The 20,977-nt window shown below is 32.7% G+C and overlaps 2 protein-coding genes across 5 annotated transcripts; both read left to right on the forward strand.

The window, feature by feature from the left end:
• The first annotated feature begins 2,022 nt into the window (after positions 1 to 2,022).
• LOC114261864 (alpha/beta-Hydrolases superfamily protein) lies at positions 2,023 to 7,614 on the forward strand. The gene is made up of 10 exons (XM_028202179.2): positions 2,023 to 2,534; positions 3,689 to 3,825; positions 3,974 to 4,147; positions 4,325 to 4,561; positions 4,632 to 4,732; positions 4,814 to 4,886; positions 5,300 to 5,368; positions 5,527 to 5,634; positions 5,862 to 5,987; positions 7,173 to 7,614. The coding sequence occupies exons 1-10, from the start codon at positions 2,204 to 2,206 to the stop codon at positions 7,365 to 7,367; spliced, it is 1,551 nt and encodes a 516-aa protein (XP_028057980.2). The 5' UTR covers positions 2,023 to 2,203; the 3' UTR covers positions 7,368 to 7,614.
• On the forward strand, positions 7,515 to 14,680 carry DECOY (decoy). Of its 4 annotated transcripts, none has more exons than XM_028202183.2 (7): positions 7,515 to 7,653; positions 8,633 to 8,818; positions 9,326 to 9,391; positions 10,192 to 10,266; positions 12,838 to 12,967; positions 13,043 to 13,171; positions 14,202 to 14,680. In XM_028202183.2, exons 2-7 carry the CDS (start codon positions 8,658 to 8,660, stop codon positions 14,343 to 14,345), a joined length of 705 nt encoding a protein of 234 aa, XP_028057984.1. In that variant the 5' UTR covers positions 7,515 to 7,653; positions 8,633 to 8,657; the 3' UTR covers positions 14,346 to 14,680. The 4 variants fall into 4 exon arrangements, with proteins under 4 accessions (XP_028057984.1, XP_082725936.1, XP_028057982.1 ...); XM_082869810.1 differs by lacking the exon at positions 7,515 to 7,653 and adding an exon at positions 8,383 to 8,529; XM_028202181.2 differs by lacking the exon at positions 7,515 to 7,653 and adding an exon at positions 8,438 to 8,522.
• The last annotated feature ends 6,297 nt before the right edge of the window (positions 14,681 to 20,977 follow it).

Raw genomic sequence — 20,977 nt, forward strand, 5'->3', positions numbered from 1 at the left:
CTTAATTTTTCAAAAATATTTAGGTGGCGACTCTGTATCTGGCAAAGCAATCCATTTTTGGCAATTTAATTCAAAATCGATTTTTCAAAAGATTTGTTAGATTTGGACTTTTTGGTGTTTATCTATTTCACATTACACTTGTGAGATTAGATTCAGAACTGCGGGAGTCCGATACTGTAGGGCTTATTCGTCTTCCGAAAGGGGACACGAAAAGTCGACCTACAGTTTGGAGCTGAGAATCACATTTTCTGAAAAGAAGTGATCTGTGTAAAATATAATGTTGAGAATGGGAAATGGTTTCCAACATTGGATGGTAGAGGTTCTAAGATCTGGACTGATATTCTTAATGTAGTACTGCTAAATCTCGACTTGTATAATTTCTATATTTATATCTCTTAGATAGTTTTGGGGGATGGACGTAGAGCATATTTTTGGTTGGACAAGTGGATTGGCAATGCATGTCTTAAGGAGGAATTCCCTTAACTATTCTCTCTCTCTAATGATAAGCATGGGTGGTAAGGGTGTTTTTTGAGAATAGGGGTGCAGCTAATGAGTGGAATCTAGAGTTTAGAATAAATCTGTTGGCCTAGGAAGAAGAGGAAGTTCATAGGTTAGTCTGTTTACTTAGGTGTGCACTAGCTATTTGTACTGATAAACCAGATGAATTGAAATAAGCAGCAAATTCTTCTGGCCTGTTTAGTGTAGTATCAGTTTATATATGGAGTGAATCCCTTCTTTGTCCTGTTATGACAATGGCAGGCTCTATATGGAATAATTTTGCTCCTCCTAAAGTGCAATTTTTTGGGTGGTTGACATGGCTTGGTAAGGTTAAAACTTCATATTTTCTTCATAGAATTGGTATACTTGATGGGAGTGTTAATCTTGAATGTGTTTTATGTCATAATGATGTTGAAACTGTGGAACATATCCTTCTTTTCTGTCCTTTTGTTTGGAGGTTGTGGTCAAACATTGTAAGATGGTAGGGTTTTCAGTGGGTCTTGCCAGGTTCCGTAGATGGGCTGTTGCAGTGGTGGTATGGTTGCAGAATGACAAAAGTGGAGAAGAAAATCTGGATGGTCATCTTTTTGGCAACTCTTTGGCCTACATGGAGGCATAGAAACGAGTGTGTTTTCAATTGATCTTAACCAGATTTTGAAGCTTTATGTGAAATTGTGAAAGTTAGAGTAGCTTTGTGGGTCAAGGCCTCGCCATTATATGTGGAAGCTTCTGTGAATGATCTGGTGTATTATCTGTAGACTGCAGTAGGTCAAATTTTGCCTTAGGTATGGTGCTTGAGTGTATATTAGTATTAGGTTGTTGAGGTTAGTGTCTAATTTGGATGGGCTTGTCTGGTTATAGAGGCTAGTGTCTGATATGGGTTGTGCTGTCAGTGGATAATCTGTTACTGTTGTTCTGTTATTGAGGTATTATATGTTTTTGCTAAACTATTATCTGGTATATGATTTGTGCTGTTCTGCTACTGAGGTATTGCTGGTTGAATGGATCTTTGTTTTCCTATATGTATTGTTCTGTTATCTAATCTTGCTTTTACTGGTTGATTGGATTTCTATGCTGCTATTCTGCTGCTGCTAGGACTTGCTTTTGCTGATCTTTTTTTGTGTTGCTCTGTTCCTCCAACTTTTGTGACTGATCCGGTTTACAATTTGTAGCAGAAATGATGGCTGAGCTTGTGTAGGTCTAGTTTTTGAGGGATTGAGGCATTGCTAATCTTGTGTTTCTGGAATGGTAGCTGAGTCTGCTTGATACTTTTGGTTTTGTATGGAATTGATATGCTGGCTGAAGGTGGTTGATCTGTTTTGTTGACCTGCCATGCTTTTTTTTTTCTCTCCTGTTTCTTTGATTAGTTGCTCACTAACTTCCGGGTGTTAGTAAATGATAGGATGGATTGTTTGGTATGATTTAACTCATCTTGATATTTTTGTACTTGCCTCTCTTTATTGAGGTTGATTGTTTTGTACTTTATATTTTATTCTTATATCAATAAAATAAAAAAAAAAAATTGCCGATCAAAAAAAATCTATGCGATATCATGCAGAGTACGAGTGTAATACATAATTGTTGGATTATAAAAAAATTCTGAAGACTACACGAATCATCATTTAACAAAAAAAAATGGGATAGAAACCGGTTTCCTATTAATTTTGTTCCCATTCAAGGACCCGAACCAACCAACAATCTCCAAATGTGGGCCACCCAAACCCCATTATCTCTGATAAAACCTCTCTTCCTCAGTCGCTACTCTCTCCTAACTCCTCGCTCGATTTCACGCACTACACTTCGAAATCTTCTCTCCTTCGGATACTCTCGCCGGAGTTCCATCGCAACTGTGACCGCCATGGACGGAGGAGCCAAGACGAAATCCGCCAATTCCTCGCCTGATTACAACGCCGGAAACTGGTACTCCGTGCCGGAGCTCCGTCTTCGAGACCATCACTTCACTGTCCCTCTCGACTACTCTCTCGATCACCGTACTTGCCCTAAGATCTCCGTTTTCGCTCGCGAGGTCGCCGCAGGTATTGCGTTGATTGCTTTATTCGCTGTTGATTACTGTTTTTTGTTGGTTAAGTAGTGTTTGGATCTATTGACAACTCTATTTGAAACTGTGGTGTTAGGTTGAATCTAATAGTTTAGTGTTTCTCATGAACTGTTTTGGACTCGAGTGTGTTTATTGTGGTCAATGCTCATTCGGTTGGGGTTTGGATGGTGATAGAAACCGTTTTTCTTGTTTGGTTGACTGGAATAAAATTAGAAGGAATGATTTTACTAAAAAAAATAATAAAAAATACAGATCAAGGTTAGTTTTACTTTATTTTATCCTGTAAGCTATCACCATTTTTTTCTTAATTTCATATCTTTAGTCATTTCAATTCATGTGGTGCTTATGTGGTACAATTGAAAACAATTATATAAATAAATAACCGTTAAAAGACCAATTTGATTGAAAAAGATTATTTCAGAATTTGAACAAGTTAAACCATGCAATCCAGCACTCAGTTTTCATACTATTTTGAAAAAACTACACCCCGCAACTACTTTAATAGGTGTTTGGTTGTATGATTTAAGTAGTCCAAATTATAAAATTACCTTTTTCGCACATCAAATTAGGCTTCAATGGTTATTGATTTGTATAATTGTCACCAGTTGGACTACATGAACAAAAATTAGAAATTTTAAGGACTAAATAGATAAAATTGATAGTTTAGAGATAAAATAGAAAAAGAAAAAGAAAAACAAAAAGAAAAAGAAAAAATGAGTAGTAGTTTAGAGAACAAAAGTGAAATTAACTCCACATATCAAATTGAATCATTATTTATCATTGCAAATGAATGGTTATGATCATTCCATTATGTTTCTTGTTTATTTTAGTAAACCAAACTCTACCTTAGCATCTCTCACTCAAATTTGAGTCTGGTGCTGGAGATAATTAGATTAACTGTTTCTCGTTTAAAGTTATACTCACTTAATGGAAACTCATCAGTTTGTGTATTCTTCTCTTATGGGGTTCTATATGTACATCCTTTAGACCCAAAATCAAAAAGCAAAATACTGTACATCCTTCTTCCAACATGAAAGACGACATCAAATATATATATATTTCTTTTCAACCATCTCTATAGCTTTTGTCAATGTCAGATTTCCTCTTACAGATTAAAACTGTCTGTTGCAGTTGGTAAGGAAGAACAAACCATGCCATATCTATTATTCTTGCAAGGTGGACCAGGTTTTGAGTGCCCTAGACCAACTGAAGCTAGTGGATGGATAGGTAAAGCATGCGAAGAATACCATGTTGTATTGATGGATCAGGCATGTTTTAAGTGTTCTTTGTTTGTTATATTATTATATATATACATATATTCCTTTTGCACAAGCTCTTGTAGAAAATTCAATATCACGACCTCCTATTTTGGCCTCCTATCACTCTTTTTTTTTTTTTTTTCCTTTCTTCCTGCAGAGAGGAACAGGCTTATCAACTCCTTTAACACCATCATCTATGTTGCAATTGAAGTCTGCAGAAGATTTGGCTGACTACTTAAAACATTTCCGAGCCGACAACATAGTGAATGATGCTGAATTTATTCGAAAACGTCTTGTTCCTGATGCTGGAACTTGGACAGTTTTGGGGCAGGTATTAAGGCTACTATTCTGTTTGTGTGCTTGTGAGTATGCTTAATATTTATTGCATATAAAGTTGGGTTAGGCTACTTTGCATCTTCTCTATGTGACCTACTTCTTTGTCATGACTCTCTGCGTTGGCTGATGTTACTGTCCATATTATTGATAGTTCATTCGTCTCCTTGTGTAGAGCTTTGGTGGTTTTTGTGCCATTACTTATTTGAGTTTTGCACCACAAGGATTGAAACAAGTCCTTCTAACTGGTGGAATCCCTCCGGTTGGAAGTGGATGCAGTGCAGATGGTGTGTACAGAGCTTGCTTTGAACGGATTATTCATCAGAATGACAAGTATTATAAGAGGTTTCCTCAGGATATTGAAATTGTTCGTGAAGTTGTAAACCACTTGGCTGAGCATGAAGGAGGCGGGGTGAGTGAATTTTTAGCAAAAATCATCTTGGTGTTTTTTCTTATGCCGACCATCTCTCTCTATGGCACAGGTGCCTCTTCCATCTGGTGGCATCTTAACCCCAAGGGGACTGCAAATTCTTGGTCTTTCTGGTTTAGGATCTAGTACTGGTTTTGAGCGCTTGCATTACATGTAAGTTATCATGCATACCCATCTAGTGTTTAGTAATTTAGTGTTCTCCAAGTTGATCATTTTTTTTACCAACACTTGTAGGTTTGAGAGGGTCTGGGATCCTGTAATAGCTCCAGGAGCAAAAAAACAAATTAGTTACTACTTCTTGAATGCTGTAAGAAAAACGCTACTTTCTTATTGTTCATGATCACAATCAAATCACAGTAAAAACTTCTAACCTTGTTGGATATTCTGAAACATTTCCATTTATAATGATATTTAAAAAATTTCACCACATAAAGGTCACTACTCCTATAAAACCAAGATCAAATCTTGATTGTTTTCAAATTATTCTCAGTAGATATCTGCGACAAATCCTCATACACCCCGTTGTGCATATGCATTTGTCCAGGGGTACTTAGCACAAGTTTTTCAAACTATCTCGGAATGTTAAGCATATATGCTTTCTACTCAACATTTTATGGCACATGTATTAGTGATTGCTTGAGATTATTTTTGTATAGTTTCAGGGCATTTAGCAGCTTGACACCCCTAATTTACTGACACCATGCCTCCATAAATGTGCAGTTTGAGAAGTGGTCAGGTTTCGATACAAATCCACTCTATGCTATTCTACATGAGTCCATATACTGTCAGGTAAGGTTTTTCATTTTGTTTTAGCAACAAATGCACAGTCACTGGACATATTTCATCTCATGCTTCTGTGATTTATTATGTATGAACATAATTTTATAAATGTGTCTGTCTAAATATTCTTGAAACTCTCTGATTCCCTCACTGCTTTCAACTTGAAGGGTACTTCATCACGATGGTCTGCTAAAAGAATAAGGGATGAAGATGGGGGTAAATTTGACGCAATTAAAGCTGCAAAAGAAGGTCGCCCTATATTGTTCACAGGCGAGGTCGGGAAAGTAACAATGTGCATGATAATTGTATTGCATTTACAAGAGATCTTTGCTGTCTTAGGATTTATTCATTTGTGTAATTTGATTTTACTGATATTATCACTGAGCATGGCCTAAGAACTGCCAAAGTTAATTCAAGGCCAATATCCGTCAATTTCAAACCTCTGCTTGCATTATTAGGTGCCTGAATAGGTTTAACTTTGGGTCTTTGTTTGCCTCTGCAGATGATATTTCCTTGGATGTTTGAAGAAATCTATGCATTGAGGCATTTCAAAGATGCTGCTCGTTTACTAGCAGAAAAGGAGGATTGGCCTCCACTTTATGACATTGCTTCACTAAATAATAATAAGGTTTGCTGCCTTTGTGTTGTGGTCTCTATATTGAAATTTGAGTTATATTTATGTTAAAATTTTAAAGCAGAAATTTTACAGTTTTCGAGTGTCTACAGTGTTCACTATCTTGTTTGGATACTTTCCTGTGAGGGAAACATCTGTGTAGAAATTAGCTTCTGGTGCTATTTGTGAAAAAAAATTAGGATTAAAGGTTGTAATACATGCCAAATTCCCATTAGCAGTATAGATCCTTTGATTGTTGGAAGCTTCAATGCTATTGACTCACCGTTTGTTTCCTTTTTTCTGGTGTTTGAAAGCAGAAAACGAAAGTTAATGGAAAATGTTTTTTGTGATCAACTGTAAACAAACTTATTTAAGCAGAAAATGTTTTTCACTTTTAAAAGGTGGAAAACGTTTTTTGGATTAAAGTCTTAGGCTCTGTTTGGTTGTGTTTTGAAAACATAATTCTACACCTACATTTGAATATCATGTTTGGTAGGAGTTTTGGAATCAGTTTTCCAAAACTCTGTAGAGAACTTTGTCTCAGGCGCGCTTTTCGGAATTATTTTTTTGCAAATTTTGTCTAATTGGTCGTCTGGCCGGTTGACTGGAATATTGATTTTTTTTTTTTTTTTGCAATTGATATGTTAATTTTTATATAATCGAAAAAAATATTTTCTGAATTTTTAAAATTTTTTTATGTGCTTTAAAATAATTTTGAGTTGTATGTTTGGTTATGAGTTGTAAATTTTTGTATAAAATATCAAATGTCACATCAACAATTCCCCACTCAAATCAAAATTCTTTTCAAAATTATTTTCAAAACTCTTTACCAAATAAATTTTTCACACTCAAATCATAATTTCAAATCTCACAAACTCAAAATACAACTCACACTCACAAATCATAATTACAAAACTCTACCAAACGCAACCTTACTCTTACCACTCGACCACTACCAGTCACCACTGCCACCACCACCACTACCACTAGCACATTAGTTTTAAGCTCGCTACCAAACGTATTGTGAAATTCTTTGTGCTTTTGGCAATAATGATGAAGGTAGTAGTAACAGTGCACTTGGTTTGAATGTCGAATTATGGGTAGAAACCCGTTGTTCTGAATCTGATTTTATGATCATCCAATCCATCCACAAGGTTTCATTTGTTGGTTTATTGATATTTTCCCCTAAAATGATGACAGGTACCTGTTGCAGCTGCTGTTTATTATGAAGATATGTATGTTAACTTCAAGCTGGTCATGGAGACGGCTGATCAAATCGCAGGGATTAGGCTGTGGATTACTAACGAATACATGCATTCCGGTCTGCGTGATGGCGGTGGTCAAGTTTTCGATCATTTGATGGGAATGTTAAATGGAAAGAAGCCTTTATTTTGATGTTGGTTTTAGTTTTCATCCACTTCATTTTTTTTACTCTCCACCATCTATTCTCCAACAATAATACCACCTTGATATTTACATTCTTTGCATAGAAATGTTCATTTTATTGTTTTGAGCTCTTGACATGTTACAGGTCAATGAGGCTCTTTGTTTACCTGATTAGGATGAATCATTGTGTTGTGCATTATAATGCAGCAAATGAGGTTATTTTCAGTTTCCTTATCCTACAAGGATTTGGAATCAATCAGATGGTTCGGCCGCAGAAACAGTCTTACATATCCAGGTTCGGAAGCATTGCTACCGGCTTTAGCCTTTACTCCACCTCCAGTTCCCAATATGAATGCTCACTTTGGTTGCTAGTTGGGGCAAAAAGGAGATGGGAATGCATCTACAAAAGTATTGTTGATTCGGGTTATGAACAAAATTAATCTGATTGAAGTAAATAAATTGATAAACTTACTCCAAATTTCTAAATACATAAATTTTAAGTTTTCTCTTCAGAAGAAACACTTGTCCAAGAGAGTGTAAAGAGAAATTTAGCAACTGCATTTATCTATCTCCTCAGTTATTTATTTATTATCAATATATATGGAAATTGATTGGGCAATAAAGCCAAGTAATATGTACTGAAAATTAGCTTGAAAATTTATAATTGTGTTAAAAGTTGAGTTTTATTTTTTTATAGTATATATAAATTCACTGAATTAAATTTTAAAAAATAAATTTTAATGAGCCAAACATAAATCTAACTCGAGTAACATTATTTGCTAAAAATTGAATTTTGTGGGTCAACAATTGAGCCATCTACATCTTGTGATAGCGGGCGGGTCAAATAGAGTACCGGGTCATCACTTGAAACCGACAAGTCTAGTTTCAGGAAGAAAACAATGTTTGGTTTGGTTTCAAAACTTAATTTAAAAAAAAAAAAAAATAGAAAAATTAAAAATTAACTTATTAAAGAAAATAAAAAAATAAAAAATGTTTATCATTTTTATATATTTTTATATTTTAAGAGATAAAAATAAATTTTTAAAATTTTCAAATATTTATTTTTACCAAATTAGCTTCCATTTTTTTAGAAACATTTCTGAAATTTTTTCCCAAAAACAAACCAAAAAAAAAAAAGGCCATTCTGTCTGTTGTTCAAAGCTGGTGACTGGTAAACCCTATCACTGATCTCTCTTTCATCTTCAGATACACTACTGTCTCTCTGTCTCTCTCTGTATTCGGTTATTAACTTACATCTATCTATATATGTACAGATTTGGCTTTGCTTAGATTCGAAAAATGCAGAGATTTCGAACAACGTTGGTTCGATCCCTTGGAGAGACGAGAGGGTTTTGCACAACACCAAACACTGATAAAATCGTGGCCTCTGTCCTCTTCGAGAGACTTCCTGTTGTTGTTCCCAAAATTGATCCCATCGTCTATGCATTTCAAGAATTCTCGTAAGTTCCCATTTCCTTAATTTTTTTATTTTTTCTTTTTGGTTACTCAGAAAATGTTTCAAAATTCCTGTCCGACAAGTTTTCTATTCAAACAACAGAATACTATGATTGCCGGGTTTCAATTTCTTGTAATTTTTTTTTTTACCATCGTTTCCTCAGCTAACAAAGAGACGGTTTGGTAAAAATTTTGGATTGGAATCTGGGTTTTGGGCAACACTCAATTGAGCTTAAGTTGATTTGAATTCTATTATTTTTGAATACCTGAAATGACAGAAAATGTGATGTAGAGAAAATTTTCTTTTCATTTTCCCATGTTAGTTGTTGGGCTGCCAAACTTAGGGTTAAAGCAGAAGTAAGATTGCAATTTTCAGTTGCTTTGGTTGATAGTACTACATTTATGATTTGTTATTGTTGTTTTTCGTTTTTTTAGTGTGTATTAAAATAGGTGAATTATTGTTATTATTTTTTGGAACTTTCTAATTTATGAATTTGTTTGGATGCATTTAGGTTCCGGTGGAGACAACAATATCGGCGGGCATATCCTGATGACTTCTTGAAAAAATCTGATGCTAGGTAAACTTTGTTACAATAATTGATTTCCTCGCTGATGCTTTTGCTATCAGATTGTTTCCTCTGCCATCAGTTTTCCTTAGGTCTGATTTCAGTAAGATAAATTTTATTGAATTTGAAGAATATAACATTAATCTGTAGATACATTTGTTTCTTTTGATGAGTATCTATTGAGAAGCAAGTCATAAATTTATGAAATTCGTTTGATTTCTTCATTATCTACATTTTTTTTTTTTTTTTAAAAGTTAAAAGTTTGCATTGGTATATTTTGGTATTATACATCAGTGATTCTCTGAATCTTTTGGTATTTTATATCAGCAGAGCAATTCTATTTCTATTTCATTTAAATCTTTCAAAAATTCAGTTACGTAGTTTTGTGGTTAAGAACTTAAGATGGTGAAATTGTAGTTTTCTTCTCCAATATATACACATACATGTAGATATGTATATGCTTATAGCTTGATTATTTTTTGTTTCGTCATGATATCAAAAGGAAATATTTTATGGACAAAAGAAATTGTTTTTCCTTGTTAGGTCTCCAGTATATTGTTCTAGGATTGTAATAGAGATGGTCTGTTCAAGTGATGCTTATGATGACAGTGTTAGAAAGGGTGACCTGTAATTGTTAATTAGTGTAAAAAAAAAATCCAGGTATTGTGAATGCAAGACTCGCTCACATGTGTGTGAAAGACAAATGTAAATTTGAGAATTTTAGATGTCATTCATTCAACTATTATTGTATGACATCTATATATTGTTTTTGGATTAGTATTGTTGTATAACATCTCTTATGTTGCAACCAGGGGAACAGGTGATTACCAAATTGATTATGTACCTGCTCCTCGGGTCACTGAGGCTGACAAAACTAATGATAGAAGGTACAATCAATTTTTTTGATGTACATGCACCGTTTCTTCATTTTAATATTTGAGGATGGCCGTGTTGGTTTTGGTTAGGAGAAAGGATGCTTTACTAATTAAGCAAATTTTATGTCGTAAGCTTTAAGCACCCTTTCAGTTCAATTTGAAGAGGACATGGTCTTTCATAAACACCGCACCAACACCATTATCTTTGTAATCGCTTGAGTCTTCTTATTCATCTTCTCTATGTGTTGTGGCGTCTTGAGGGTTATAGACTATAGTTCTTAGATTGAGACAGTAATGACCTCCTACTTCTTCTGGAATTGGTGAAATTTGATTGATTATTGGACACTAAAATTTGGTTGTCTATGAGTTGTCAATTTGATCTTGTTTTTGTTTTTAAATTTTAATATATCTTTTCTTTCTATGTTAACTATTAAGACAGAGTACAATTTTTTTGTTGGTGTTTCACAATTAAGACTCTAGTTGCTTCCCCAGTGCAATTTCACATGGCCTGATAAGATTTATATTGTAGATTGGAGGTTGACTATTGACAAAAGACCTTATGTTGATTTTATTCCTGACACAACCCTGTTTAATTGGGCTTTGTATTTGCAGTGCAAGGCTGAGTTCTTTGACATAGCCTTGGTAATGAACAGTTGTAGATTTTTTTAGCAAGATGGCATTTATAACTATGAACTTTGTTTACTTATGCATGGGATGTGGTAATGAACAGTTGTAGATTTTTTTAGCAAGATGGCATTTATAACTATGAACTTCGTTTACTTATGCATGGGATGTGGTGTGTCATGACAGTAGCCTTACCCTCTGACAGTCGTTGGCATATTATATCACATCTGAGTCCCATGGTTTTACTAGATAGCTTTTATATTAACAGACATTCACAGTATACAACAAACGGAGAGTGGCTACTGTACACACCCTTAAAAAGGTGCATATCATATGCACCACCACTTTTAGCTGTTAGTACAGTAATAAATGAATCTGAACCATTAATTTGATTCATAACTAACACCACCACTGCGGGTCATACGTAAACACCACTAGGTTAATAACAAAAAACAACCAATATGGATCATAACCAAATGACGACTAGTTCATAATCCATTTTGATTTGACACATAAGAGGCCCCACTACTACTTTAAACCACAATGTGGTGTAACAAAACACCACTACAGTCATAACTAAAGACCACTAGGGGTACAACTGGGTGTATGGTACACACCCTAAAAATGAGAGTGTGTGTGTACCCAGTGTTTAAAAGGCTCTAGGCGCACCGAGGCGATAAGGTCCCCATAGCCTAAGTGCGAGGCGCGAGGTGAGGTGCAAGTAGTAGAAGAAAAACAAAATTATAAAGTAGGCAAATTTTTAACATAACAAATATATATAGAATTTCAAAAATCATAAAGTAAGCTTTACCATTTCAAATAATTGATAAATATAACATTCAATATTCTAAAACTAGAAATATAAATCCAACCAAAGATATGAAGTATCACATTCACATCCACAAAAAAACTCAAGTTTTAAGATCATCTACGTAAAGTTCAAAACAACTAAGCTTCTAGTTTGCAGTTCAAAAAAGAGATTAAAAAAAAAAAGTTCTATGGTTGCATTCTACTCAAAACTTAATAGTAGACATCACCATCATGAAGAACTTCATCTCCATCACAACTTCACAAGCATAATAGAGAAAGGAAAATAGAGAGATAACCCAGCGAAGAAGCATGAGAATAATAAAATAAGAACATAAGAAAATAAGAAAAATAAAAAAAGAAAAAACAGAGGCAGACCCAACGAAGAGAACCCATCGAAGAAGAGAAGAAGAAAATAAGAAAGAAGAAGAGAAGAAAAATAAAGGAAGATAAATCAGTAGAGAGATAGCCCAACCAAGAGAACCCATCGAAGAAGAGAACCAGCGAAGAAGAGAAGAACTTGAAGAAGAAGTCGAAATTGTGTTGTCTTCTCACTTTCTGATCCTTTTTTTTAATCTTCTCCATCTAGGTTTTTTTTTTTTTTTTTTTTTTTAAATTTTTTTTAAAATTTTTTTTTTAAAACTTTTATTATCACTTTTTGCTCTCTTTTGACCACGTTTGGTCATTTTATATTGAAAAGTTTTGATTCTTTGTGGGTATGCCTACAAAAAAAAGCACTTAATCAACAGTTGGAGTAGAAAAATAGATAAAGTCCACGCAGCCCACGCCTTGCGCCTCGAACAAAAGCCCCCTCAGTGCCTAAGCTGCGCCTTGCATATTGTGCCTCGCCTCGACCTGTTCGAAGTGCAAGGTTATGCCTCACGCTTAGGCATCCTAAGCGTGCCTTTTAAAACACTGTCACTGTGTGTACCATCAAATTCTCCTACAAGAAATAGTAAATTTGAGTAACTGTGTTGTGGATTTCTAAACATCTGCACTGTAGTGAATTTATCTAGTCCTCTTTATCTACACTGTAGTTGAACTTAGTTTATAAATGACATTTCTTAGTATTCATCAAGGCTATTTTTTTGTACTCTCTTCAGACTTCAATGCTTTGTAGTGAGTGAAATTTTTCATCTTCATTTCTCAAAGGTCATTACAGAGAGCGCTTGACAGAAGGCTTTATCTTCTCATCTATGGTAAGGCATATGGGGCTCCAAATGGGACACCAGTGTGGCATTTTCCAGAAAAAATTCACGAGTCTGAAGAGACATTGCGTAAGGTGATAGTTGCTCTATACTTCCAACTCATGTCCTCATTTTCCTTCCTTCAATTTATGGATAATTAATGCTTGCAGTGTGCGGAGTCTGCATTAGAATCTGTCATAGGTGACCTTTCCCACACATATTTTGTCGGAAATGCTCCAATGGGCCATATGGTGGTGACACAGCCTACGGAGAATGGATTGGATCTTCCATCGTGTAAGGTATAGACCGCACCAGCTTTTTCACTGTGTACAGGTTTTAGGCAATGTGTTATGTGTATAATATTGTTATCCTTATTTTTGATAGCTTTCTCCATTATGTTCTGTTTGTTACATGCAAATAATCTGGACCGTATAATTGTTTGTCATTCTGTTAGAAGCTTAGGTGTATTTGGTTGTTTTCTCGTTTACTTTGTTTTCATGTCTTGTTTTTGTTTTTTGTGTTTTCGGAAACAAAAATAATGAATAGTTCAAAAACATCTATGCTTTCATATTGTTTTCATTTTTGTGTGAAAATAGTTTTCAAAAATTTTAAAACCTGTGTTTCTTAGTCTCGTTTGGCAACTTTTCCGTTTCCTAAAAAAATTGGAAATTGGAAACAAAAAAAGGTGTTTGGTGATTGCTGTTGTTTTAAAAAAAGTAGCAAATTTTGGAATATAAAATATGCTGTTTGCTTTGTTTTCAAAACAAGTCTTCACTTCTCCCTTTACCACCATCTTTGTCAACCACCCACCACCAGCCAGCACTGCCATTTACCACCTCCTTCCACCCTTCCATGACCTCCAACATCCGTCCGACTCCCACCTTCTGCCACCCCTCCGCAAACACATCCGGTTATGCTTTACTGCCAGCCATTCCGACAACTCACCAAGCATGTTTTCTTGTTTTTTTTTTTTTTTTTTTTTTTTTTTTTTTTTTTAATATTTTTTAAAAATATTTGTGTGCCCTAAACAAGTTTTTTGTTTTTTATTAAAAAAAAAAATCAAAAACATGCTTCGTGTTTTATGTAAACATCAAACAGGAAACTGACAATGTTACTAAATGCCCAAAATGTTTCCAAATGAGTCCTAAAAAGTGGTTTGTTTCCATTTTTTTTTCCCTAGATTAGTTTGTCAAACAATTTTTTTTGTGCTTTTCAAAAATGAAGACAGAACAAAAACACAACCATACATTGGCTTTTGCTTTCATGCTGAATATTGAAAAAGCTATGTTGTCTATTAATTTCCTTATTTAATTCTGCTCATTTTGCCAGCGGTTCTTCTTTAAATCTCAAGTGATTGCAACCAACAAGTTCAAGATTGGGAAGTGTGATGATTTCGTTTGGGTGACCAAGGATGAACTGCTGGAGTACTTTCCCGACCAAGCTGAATTCCTTAACAAGATGATCATCAGCTGATGCTGCTGTAAATTTCATCTGCAAGATTTCAATAAATCACAATTCTGGATGTTACGCATGCATTAATTCATTGGGAAGCGTGTTATTATATACCAATCAGAGGACCAATTTTGACCATCCTGAAAGAAAAGTTCAAGCTGATGAGGAAAGATTAGGCAAGCGAAAGCAGTATTTACTGTTCAAAGAATGAGCGTTAATGTTCTACCGTTCAACTTTTGGTATTTAAGTAGGTTTTTTTGATGAAAATTTTTTCATATTACGACTTATTTTGCATCCTTAAAATGCTTATTTTTCCATTCCTATTATCTGTACCCAATTTCTTCCTTTTTACTTCATTTTTTTTTTTTTTTTTTTTTATGTGTATATTTTTCCTGGTAGTTTCTTTTGAAATGATATGCATGTGTGGATGGGTTGCTTTGTGGCTTTGCCATGGTTCGGAAGATTTGCAAGGAATTCACTTCCCAATTACTTTTAGTAAGGATAGAGGATAATGTGTAGCCATGTAAACCCCTTTCGTGTCTCTTAGTACCAACCAATATGCTGATATAGTGCCCTCAAACCAGTAAGAGTAGTAATCAAAGGTGGAGTTGAACCGACTTTTGTTGGTTAGGTGAGAGATAAAGTCGGTTTAATTCAACTCTTTTTGGCATTGCGTTATTGGTTGAGAGTGTCACACAATACGTGATATGGTGCCGTCAGACCAATAAGAGTAGTAATCATAGGTGGAGTTGAACCGACTCACTTTTGTTGGTTAGGTGAGAGATAAGGTCGGTTTAATCCAACCCTTTTTGGCATTGCCTTATTGGTTGAGAGTGTCACACAATACGTGCACAGTAGTGTTCTGGACTGCGGAGAAATTTTCTGTGTGTTTGCTATTTTCATTTCTTGGAATGTTAGCAGTGCTATTTGCCCTTGTTTTTGTTGTAATGGAATTTTGCCATCAATTTCTGTATTAAATTTTAGATTTCTTAAGAGAGAGAGAGAGAGAGAGAGAGATAAATTGTTGCATGTGATATTGTGACCTATGATTTATTTCCAGCTTCTTCTTGGTTTGCTTTAGTAGGTTGTTCCTATGAAAATATCTACAAATATTCAATTTGAAAATTTTCTTTGCAAAGAGAAAAGAAAAGAGAAGAAAATTGAGATAAAAGGACTTGGCAGGGAAAGTTACTTCCTCTCATAGGGATTACAATTTGTCCTGCCTTTATTCTGCATGGATTTTCTTTGCCTAGATAAGGTACTGGGCATTATGATTTGCTTCTCTTGCTTTGATTATATTAATTAAATATAATAATATTAAAATATCTATTATTTTTTACCTCTATTTTTCATCTTTAATTTAAAAAAAAAAAGAACCCTCGTTTGTCATCAATTATTGATTTTTAAAGTGTGACAAATTGTCCAAGCATTTCTAGCACCTTACCCTCCCTGTTTAGGAAAGAAAGCAAGGATTGTAATTTACCAATACAAGTTACAAATTTGTATTGTTATTTCTCATTTTTATTATGGTTTTAAAATGAATCAAAATGTTTGAGTTTAACTCGTTTGAAACTTGTACATATATATATATATATATATTTTAAATTAACTAAAATTTTTAACTTGGTTAATTGTATGATAAAGAAAAAATTTATTTGAGTTTGATTTGTAACTTGATTAAAAACTATTTAAGATTGATTGAAAAAATAAACAAATCACTCATTAAAGATTGACTGAAAAGAAAATAAAAATAAAAATAAAAATTAAATTAATTTTGAAGGTCCTTAGATTTTAAAATTAAATTTAAATAATTTATTATTCATCTCGATGCAATTCATTTATAATCTTATCTTAAATCCTACCATTAAGACCAGTAATAGAAAGCCTCTCTGCAGTGGGCTGGCCTTAAAATTCATTAGTCTCAGAGTGGTCCATCTGGATTCTTAGGTTTGTTTTGGGAATTAATTTTTTTAATTTTTTCAAGAAAGATATGTAAAAAATAAAAAGAATGAATTGACTTTTTATATTATTATTATTTTTTATTTTTTAACTATTTGAATCAATTGCCAAATATGACCTTTGAAGTAAATACTGCTTTTAACTGCCAAAAGTTAGGTGACCTTGAATTATTGTTTTAAATTTCAAGAATACATGAATAAAAGTTATACATTGTATTCTTCAATAATATAACATATTATGCATGTATATGCGGTTTGGTTTAGTTTTAAACCAGAATTGTGAGCACAAAACTGGGAATTAAATTATATCTTATGATTTATTATTTTTCAAAATCAGAACCAAATCGGTTTTAAAAAATAGACCAAAACATACTATTTGGTTCAATTTTTTAGTTCGATCTAACTTTTTTTTTTTTTTTTGAACAACTCTAATTTTGGATAGACGTATGGGCTGAGATTTGAGTTGGGTTTCGAGAAAGGGAATTTATGGGCCGGTTTTGTGGATCAAATTTATTAATCTATAAGTCGTTTTCTTTTGTCACCTATTAATATTTTAAAATAGTAATAAAACAAAATAAGTATTTTAGAACTTAGTGATGTATTAAAAAAAATATATGAATTATAGATAATTAGCGGCTGAATGCATGTACAATTTAAATAAGTAAAAATTTTAAAAATTAATTTTATAATATGTATACTATTCAAGTGATAAAAACATTCTTTTTCAAGTCTCAATACCAAATCCAACATGTACTTTATATAATAATATATTGTAGATTAAATTCGTCACATATGGCTAACTCGTAATTTACATCTATCCGGACTGGATTAATGAATTAAGGCTCATTTTCACACACACACACACACACACACACACACACACACACACACACACACACACAAAAGAAAAAAAAAAAGAAAAAGAAAGTTGCATCTTTTTCTGATTTTTTTTTTATTATCTTAAGTGATTTTTTTTTTTAAAATTATGTCAATTTTTTTACTTTTTTCGATTCTTCTCCTCAAGATGAATCTAAAAAGCATATTAAAAAAAAAAAACTAAAGACGAAAATAAGCCAAAAAAGATCACTTACTTTGGCTTATTTTTATCTTTTCTGGATGTTGTTTGAATTTTTTAAAAAAATTTATAAATTTTTGATTTGTTTTGTCGAATCTGGAAACCTAAAACTTTTTTAAATTTTTAAATTTTTTTTTACTAAAAACGAAAATAAGTCCAAAAAAAAAAAGAGGGCAAATTACACTATCAGCCCCTATAGTTTGCGACTCGTGTTACTTTGGTCTCTGACTTTTCAATTATGACACATTTAACCCTGAATTTTGAATATTGTTCCAAATAAGGACAATTGAATATAATATTATTTAATTTTAAGGGCAAAATTTTTAATTTAATAAAATATAAACTAATTTGATAAAAATAAATGTCAAACAAATATTTTTAATTTTAAAAAAATTATTTTTATCCACCAATGATAAAATTATGTAAAATTGATAAAATTTAATAAAAATTACATGATTAATTTTTAAAAATTAATTTTACATGATCATCATCCAAACACATAATAAAAATTAATTTGGTAAAAATAAATAAATGTCTAAAAGATTTATCAATTTTACATAATTTTATTTTTAGTAGATAGAAATAATTTTTAAAAATTTAAAAATATTTGTTTGACATTTATTTTTGTCAAATTAGTTTATATTTTATCAAATTGACGATTTTACCCATGAAAAATCTAATGATATATTCAATTATCCTTATTTGAAATAAGATTCAAAATTCAAGATCAAATGTGTCACAATTAAAAAGTTAGGGACTAAAATGACACAAGCTCCAAACTATAGAGACTATTAGTACAATTCACAAAAAAAAAAAAAAAAAAAAAAAAAAAAAAAAAAAAACTTCCCAAAACATCCTTCAGTCACGGGCCTTACCTTTTCACCCAACAGAAAATCATATATTTTAGGATTCGACCCGGGCCAGTGCTTGAGCCTGAAGCTCAGGGGTTACTTAACATGATAAATATAAGTGTACTTATTTAGATAAATATATTTATTTGAATCACCTATCTATCTTTTTATACAATTTTTTTTTTATAAAAAATTAAAAAAATATATTTATTTAAAAAAGGGAAAATTGGTCTAGGGTCCCTCTCCCACTTTTCATAATGGAAGAGATCCACAAAATTATTTTTTAATGTCTAAGGTTCCTAAACATATCACAGAGAAATTTGACCTTACCAAATCAAAACTCATCTCTCTCTCTCTCTCTCTCTCTCTAAACTTCTCCATTCTCATACCTGTCCAGATCAACTCTTGTTCCTCACCCCTAACTTCATTCTCCAACCGATTGAGCTCCAGTTTCACCGGATCCGGCCTTCAATGGCGTCGCCGAGAAACAAACAGTCAGTAGGAGACTTCAATTTCTCGAAACCAGATCTACGGTGCCTTCGTCACTTGTTGAACTGGGTATTTGGGTTCTTGTCTCCACATTGATGATGTGATTGTTGTTGTTGTCTAGGGTTTTGTGGTGGTTTTTCTTCTTGAAGATATGACAAAGCAGCCATCCCTCTTCTTGTGTTGCCTCTCCCGTAGCATCAGAAATCTGCACCACAATATTATCAATTAAATTGTATTTTTTGTATCTCTTACATCTCTACAATATTTCCTAGAATTTTCATAAAGTTTTTCGTTTTGCAAAGAGAAATCCAAGACATTTTAGTATATTTTGAATCGAAAGGTACTTTTTACATATTTTCATATATATATATATATGTACACAATTTAATAAAATGACCCAGTCTGGAATTTCTCTGGGTTGTGGAGTCCAGAGAATTTCTGTAGAAAGTTTTGTCTGGAAATTTCTCTGGGTTAGGAAATTTCTCTGGGTATCTGTTTATGAGCGTGTTGTGGTTAACCCAGAGAAAATTGGGTTAAACCCTAGTATTTTTTCATGCAATTTCTTGCTTAAATGTTTGGCAGAAGCAAATAGAGTGGAATATCTTGCAAGTTTATTTGAAGAAATAAAGAAGTCTGGACCATTGCCTAATGTACGCACCTATACCATTATAATGAGCTTTTACTGCAAAGGAAGCTACTGGAATTCTAGAAGAAATGGAGGAGAGTTAGGAAAGCCCAACTATTGTAACATACAACACGTACATTCATGGGCTTTATAGAGTTGGATGTGTTGAATTTGCTTTGAACCTCATTCTCTGGATTTTTCAAATTTCTCTGGTTTTTAACTGAATTTTCTCTGGGTTAAAACCAGAGAAATTCTCTAGTTTTTGACCTAAATTTTCTCTAGGTTGGTCCAGAGAAATTCTTCCCAGAATTTCTCTGGACCAATTTTCTCTGGGACTGAAATTTCTCTGGATTGATGTTGAGGGACCTTAGACATCATGAAAATATTTGATGTCCTTTTTACTATAAAATCATAATATTAGGGACCTTAAAAAAAATACCCCTTTAAAAAATTTCAAATAATCCCTAATGCACAAAATATCTTCCTGTAGGGTTGCCTCTATCAATTGGCATTGATGGCTACAACAGTAGACTTATGAACCGAAGTGAACCCCCTTTTCTTTTTTTTTTTTTTCTTTTTTTTTTTTTGAGGTTTGGCAAAGATAAAATATTTATAAAAGGTAATATATTTTTTACTAATTTTAATGTGTATTTTTTTGGTAGGTCTTTTGATGTGTTTTGTTGAATTCAATATATTTTTTTAATATTTTATATATTTTGAAGAGATTTTTTTTATATATTTTCTTAACATTAAACAATGTTGATGAAGCATGGTTAACCTTTGCTTTTTTATTAGAGTAATGTTAGAGATTCTAAAAAAATTTATCAAAATTTATATTAAATGTTACACATAGATGTGGTAGAAATTTTAATAAATCTTTTGAATTCTTTAGTAGGGATTGGACTTCTCTTGGACTGGAGGGGTATTATTAGTCTTTTTGGGCTCATTTTTTAGTTTCGTTTCGATAATTCAAACTGTTTATATTTTAGGATTCGTTAAATATATCATTCCTCTAAAAAAATTAAATCGATTTAATAACAGCAACTATGTGTTTAGATTAGTTTTGTGTAAAAAAAATAAACGGTAAAAAAATAAACTGTTTATACAAAAATGATTCAAACGCATGGTTGTTATTATTTGATTGATTTGATTTTTTTTGCACAAATAATATACTTAACAAATTTTAAATAAACGATTCAAATTATCGAAATAGGATCCGAAAATGGACCCAATAGGCCCAACAATACTTCTCTGCCCCAACCCTTTAGCAGTTTCCTTTTTATTATGTTGGAAATAATAATATTACAAATTTAAACCTAATTATTTAAAATTACCATCTCATATTTTGACTTTATTATCTCACAACACATAAATTTAATAACAAATTCACAATTTCATTCGGGATAAATTGAAAAGGTGGTAGATAGATAGAATTATTGTGGTGGGAAAAGAAAAGCAACAATGCTACAAATCACTAAATTTCTATCACTAATATTACTATTAATGATGTGACAAGTAAAACAAAAATAAAATAAAATAAAAACTAAAACATAAAACACATGTGGAATCCACTGTCACATTCCTAATACAACCTCTAATCACCCATTGCCATATTCCTAATACAACCACTAATTAATAGTATGTATCATTTTTCA

The sequence above is a fragment of the Camellia sinensis genome, chromosome 5, assembly GCF_055761805.1.
Source record: "Camellia sinensis isolate YWXY chromosome 5, ASM5576180v1, whole genome shotgun sequence".
Taxonomy (NCBI): Eukaryota; Viridiplantae; Streptophyta; class Magnoliopsida; order Ericales; family Theaceae; genus Camellia; species Camellia sinensis.

Excerpts from the sequence above, each read along its gene's own strand:
- LOC114261864 (XM_028202179.2), top strand. The coding sequence starts at position 2,204 with ATGTGGGCCACCCAAACCCCATTATCTCTGATAAAACCTCTCTTCCTC. Across the intron at positions 5,369-5,526 it reads ATGAGTCCATATACTGTCAG|GGTACTTCATCACGATGGTC; the intron begins GTAAGGTTTTTC and ends TTCAACTTGAAG. Across the intron at positions 5,988-7,172 it reads CTTCACTAAATAATAATAAG|GTACCTGTTGCAGCTGCTGT; the intron begins GTTTGCTGCCTT and ends AAATGATGACAG.
- DECOY (XM_028202183.2), top strand. The coding sequence starts at position 8,658 with ATGCAGAGATTTCGAACAACGTTGGTTCGATCCCTTGGAGAGACGAGA. Across the intron at positions 8,819-9,325 it reads TATGCATTTCAAGAATTCTC|GTTCCGGTGGAGACAACAAT; the intron begins GTAAGTTCCCAT and ends GGATGCATTTAG. Across the intron at positions 13,172-14,201 it reads TGGATCTTCCATCGTGTAAG|CGGTTCTTCTTTAAATCTCA; the intron begins GTATAGACCGCA and ends TCATTTTGCCAG.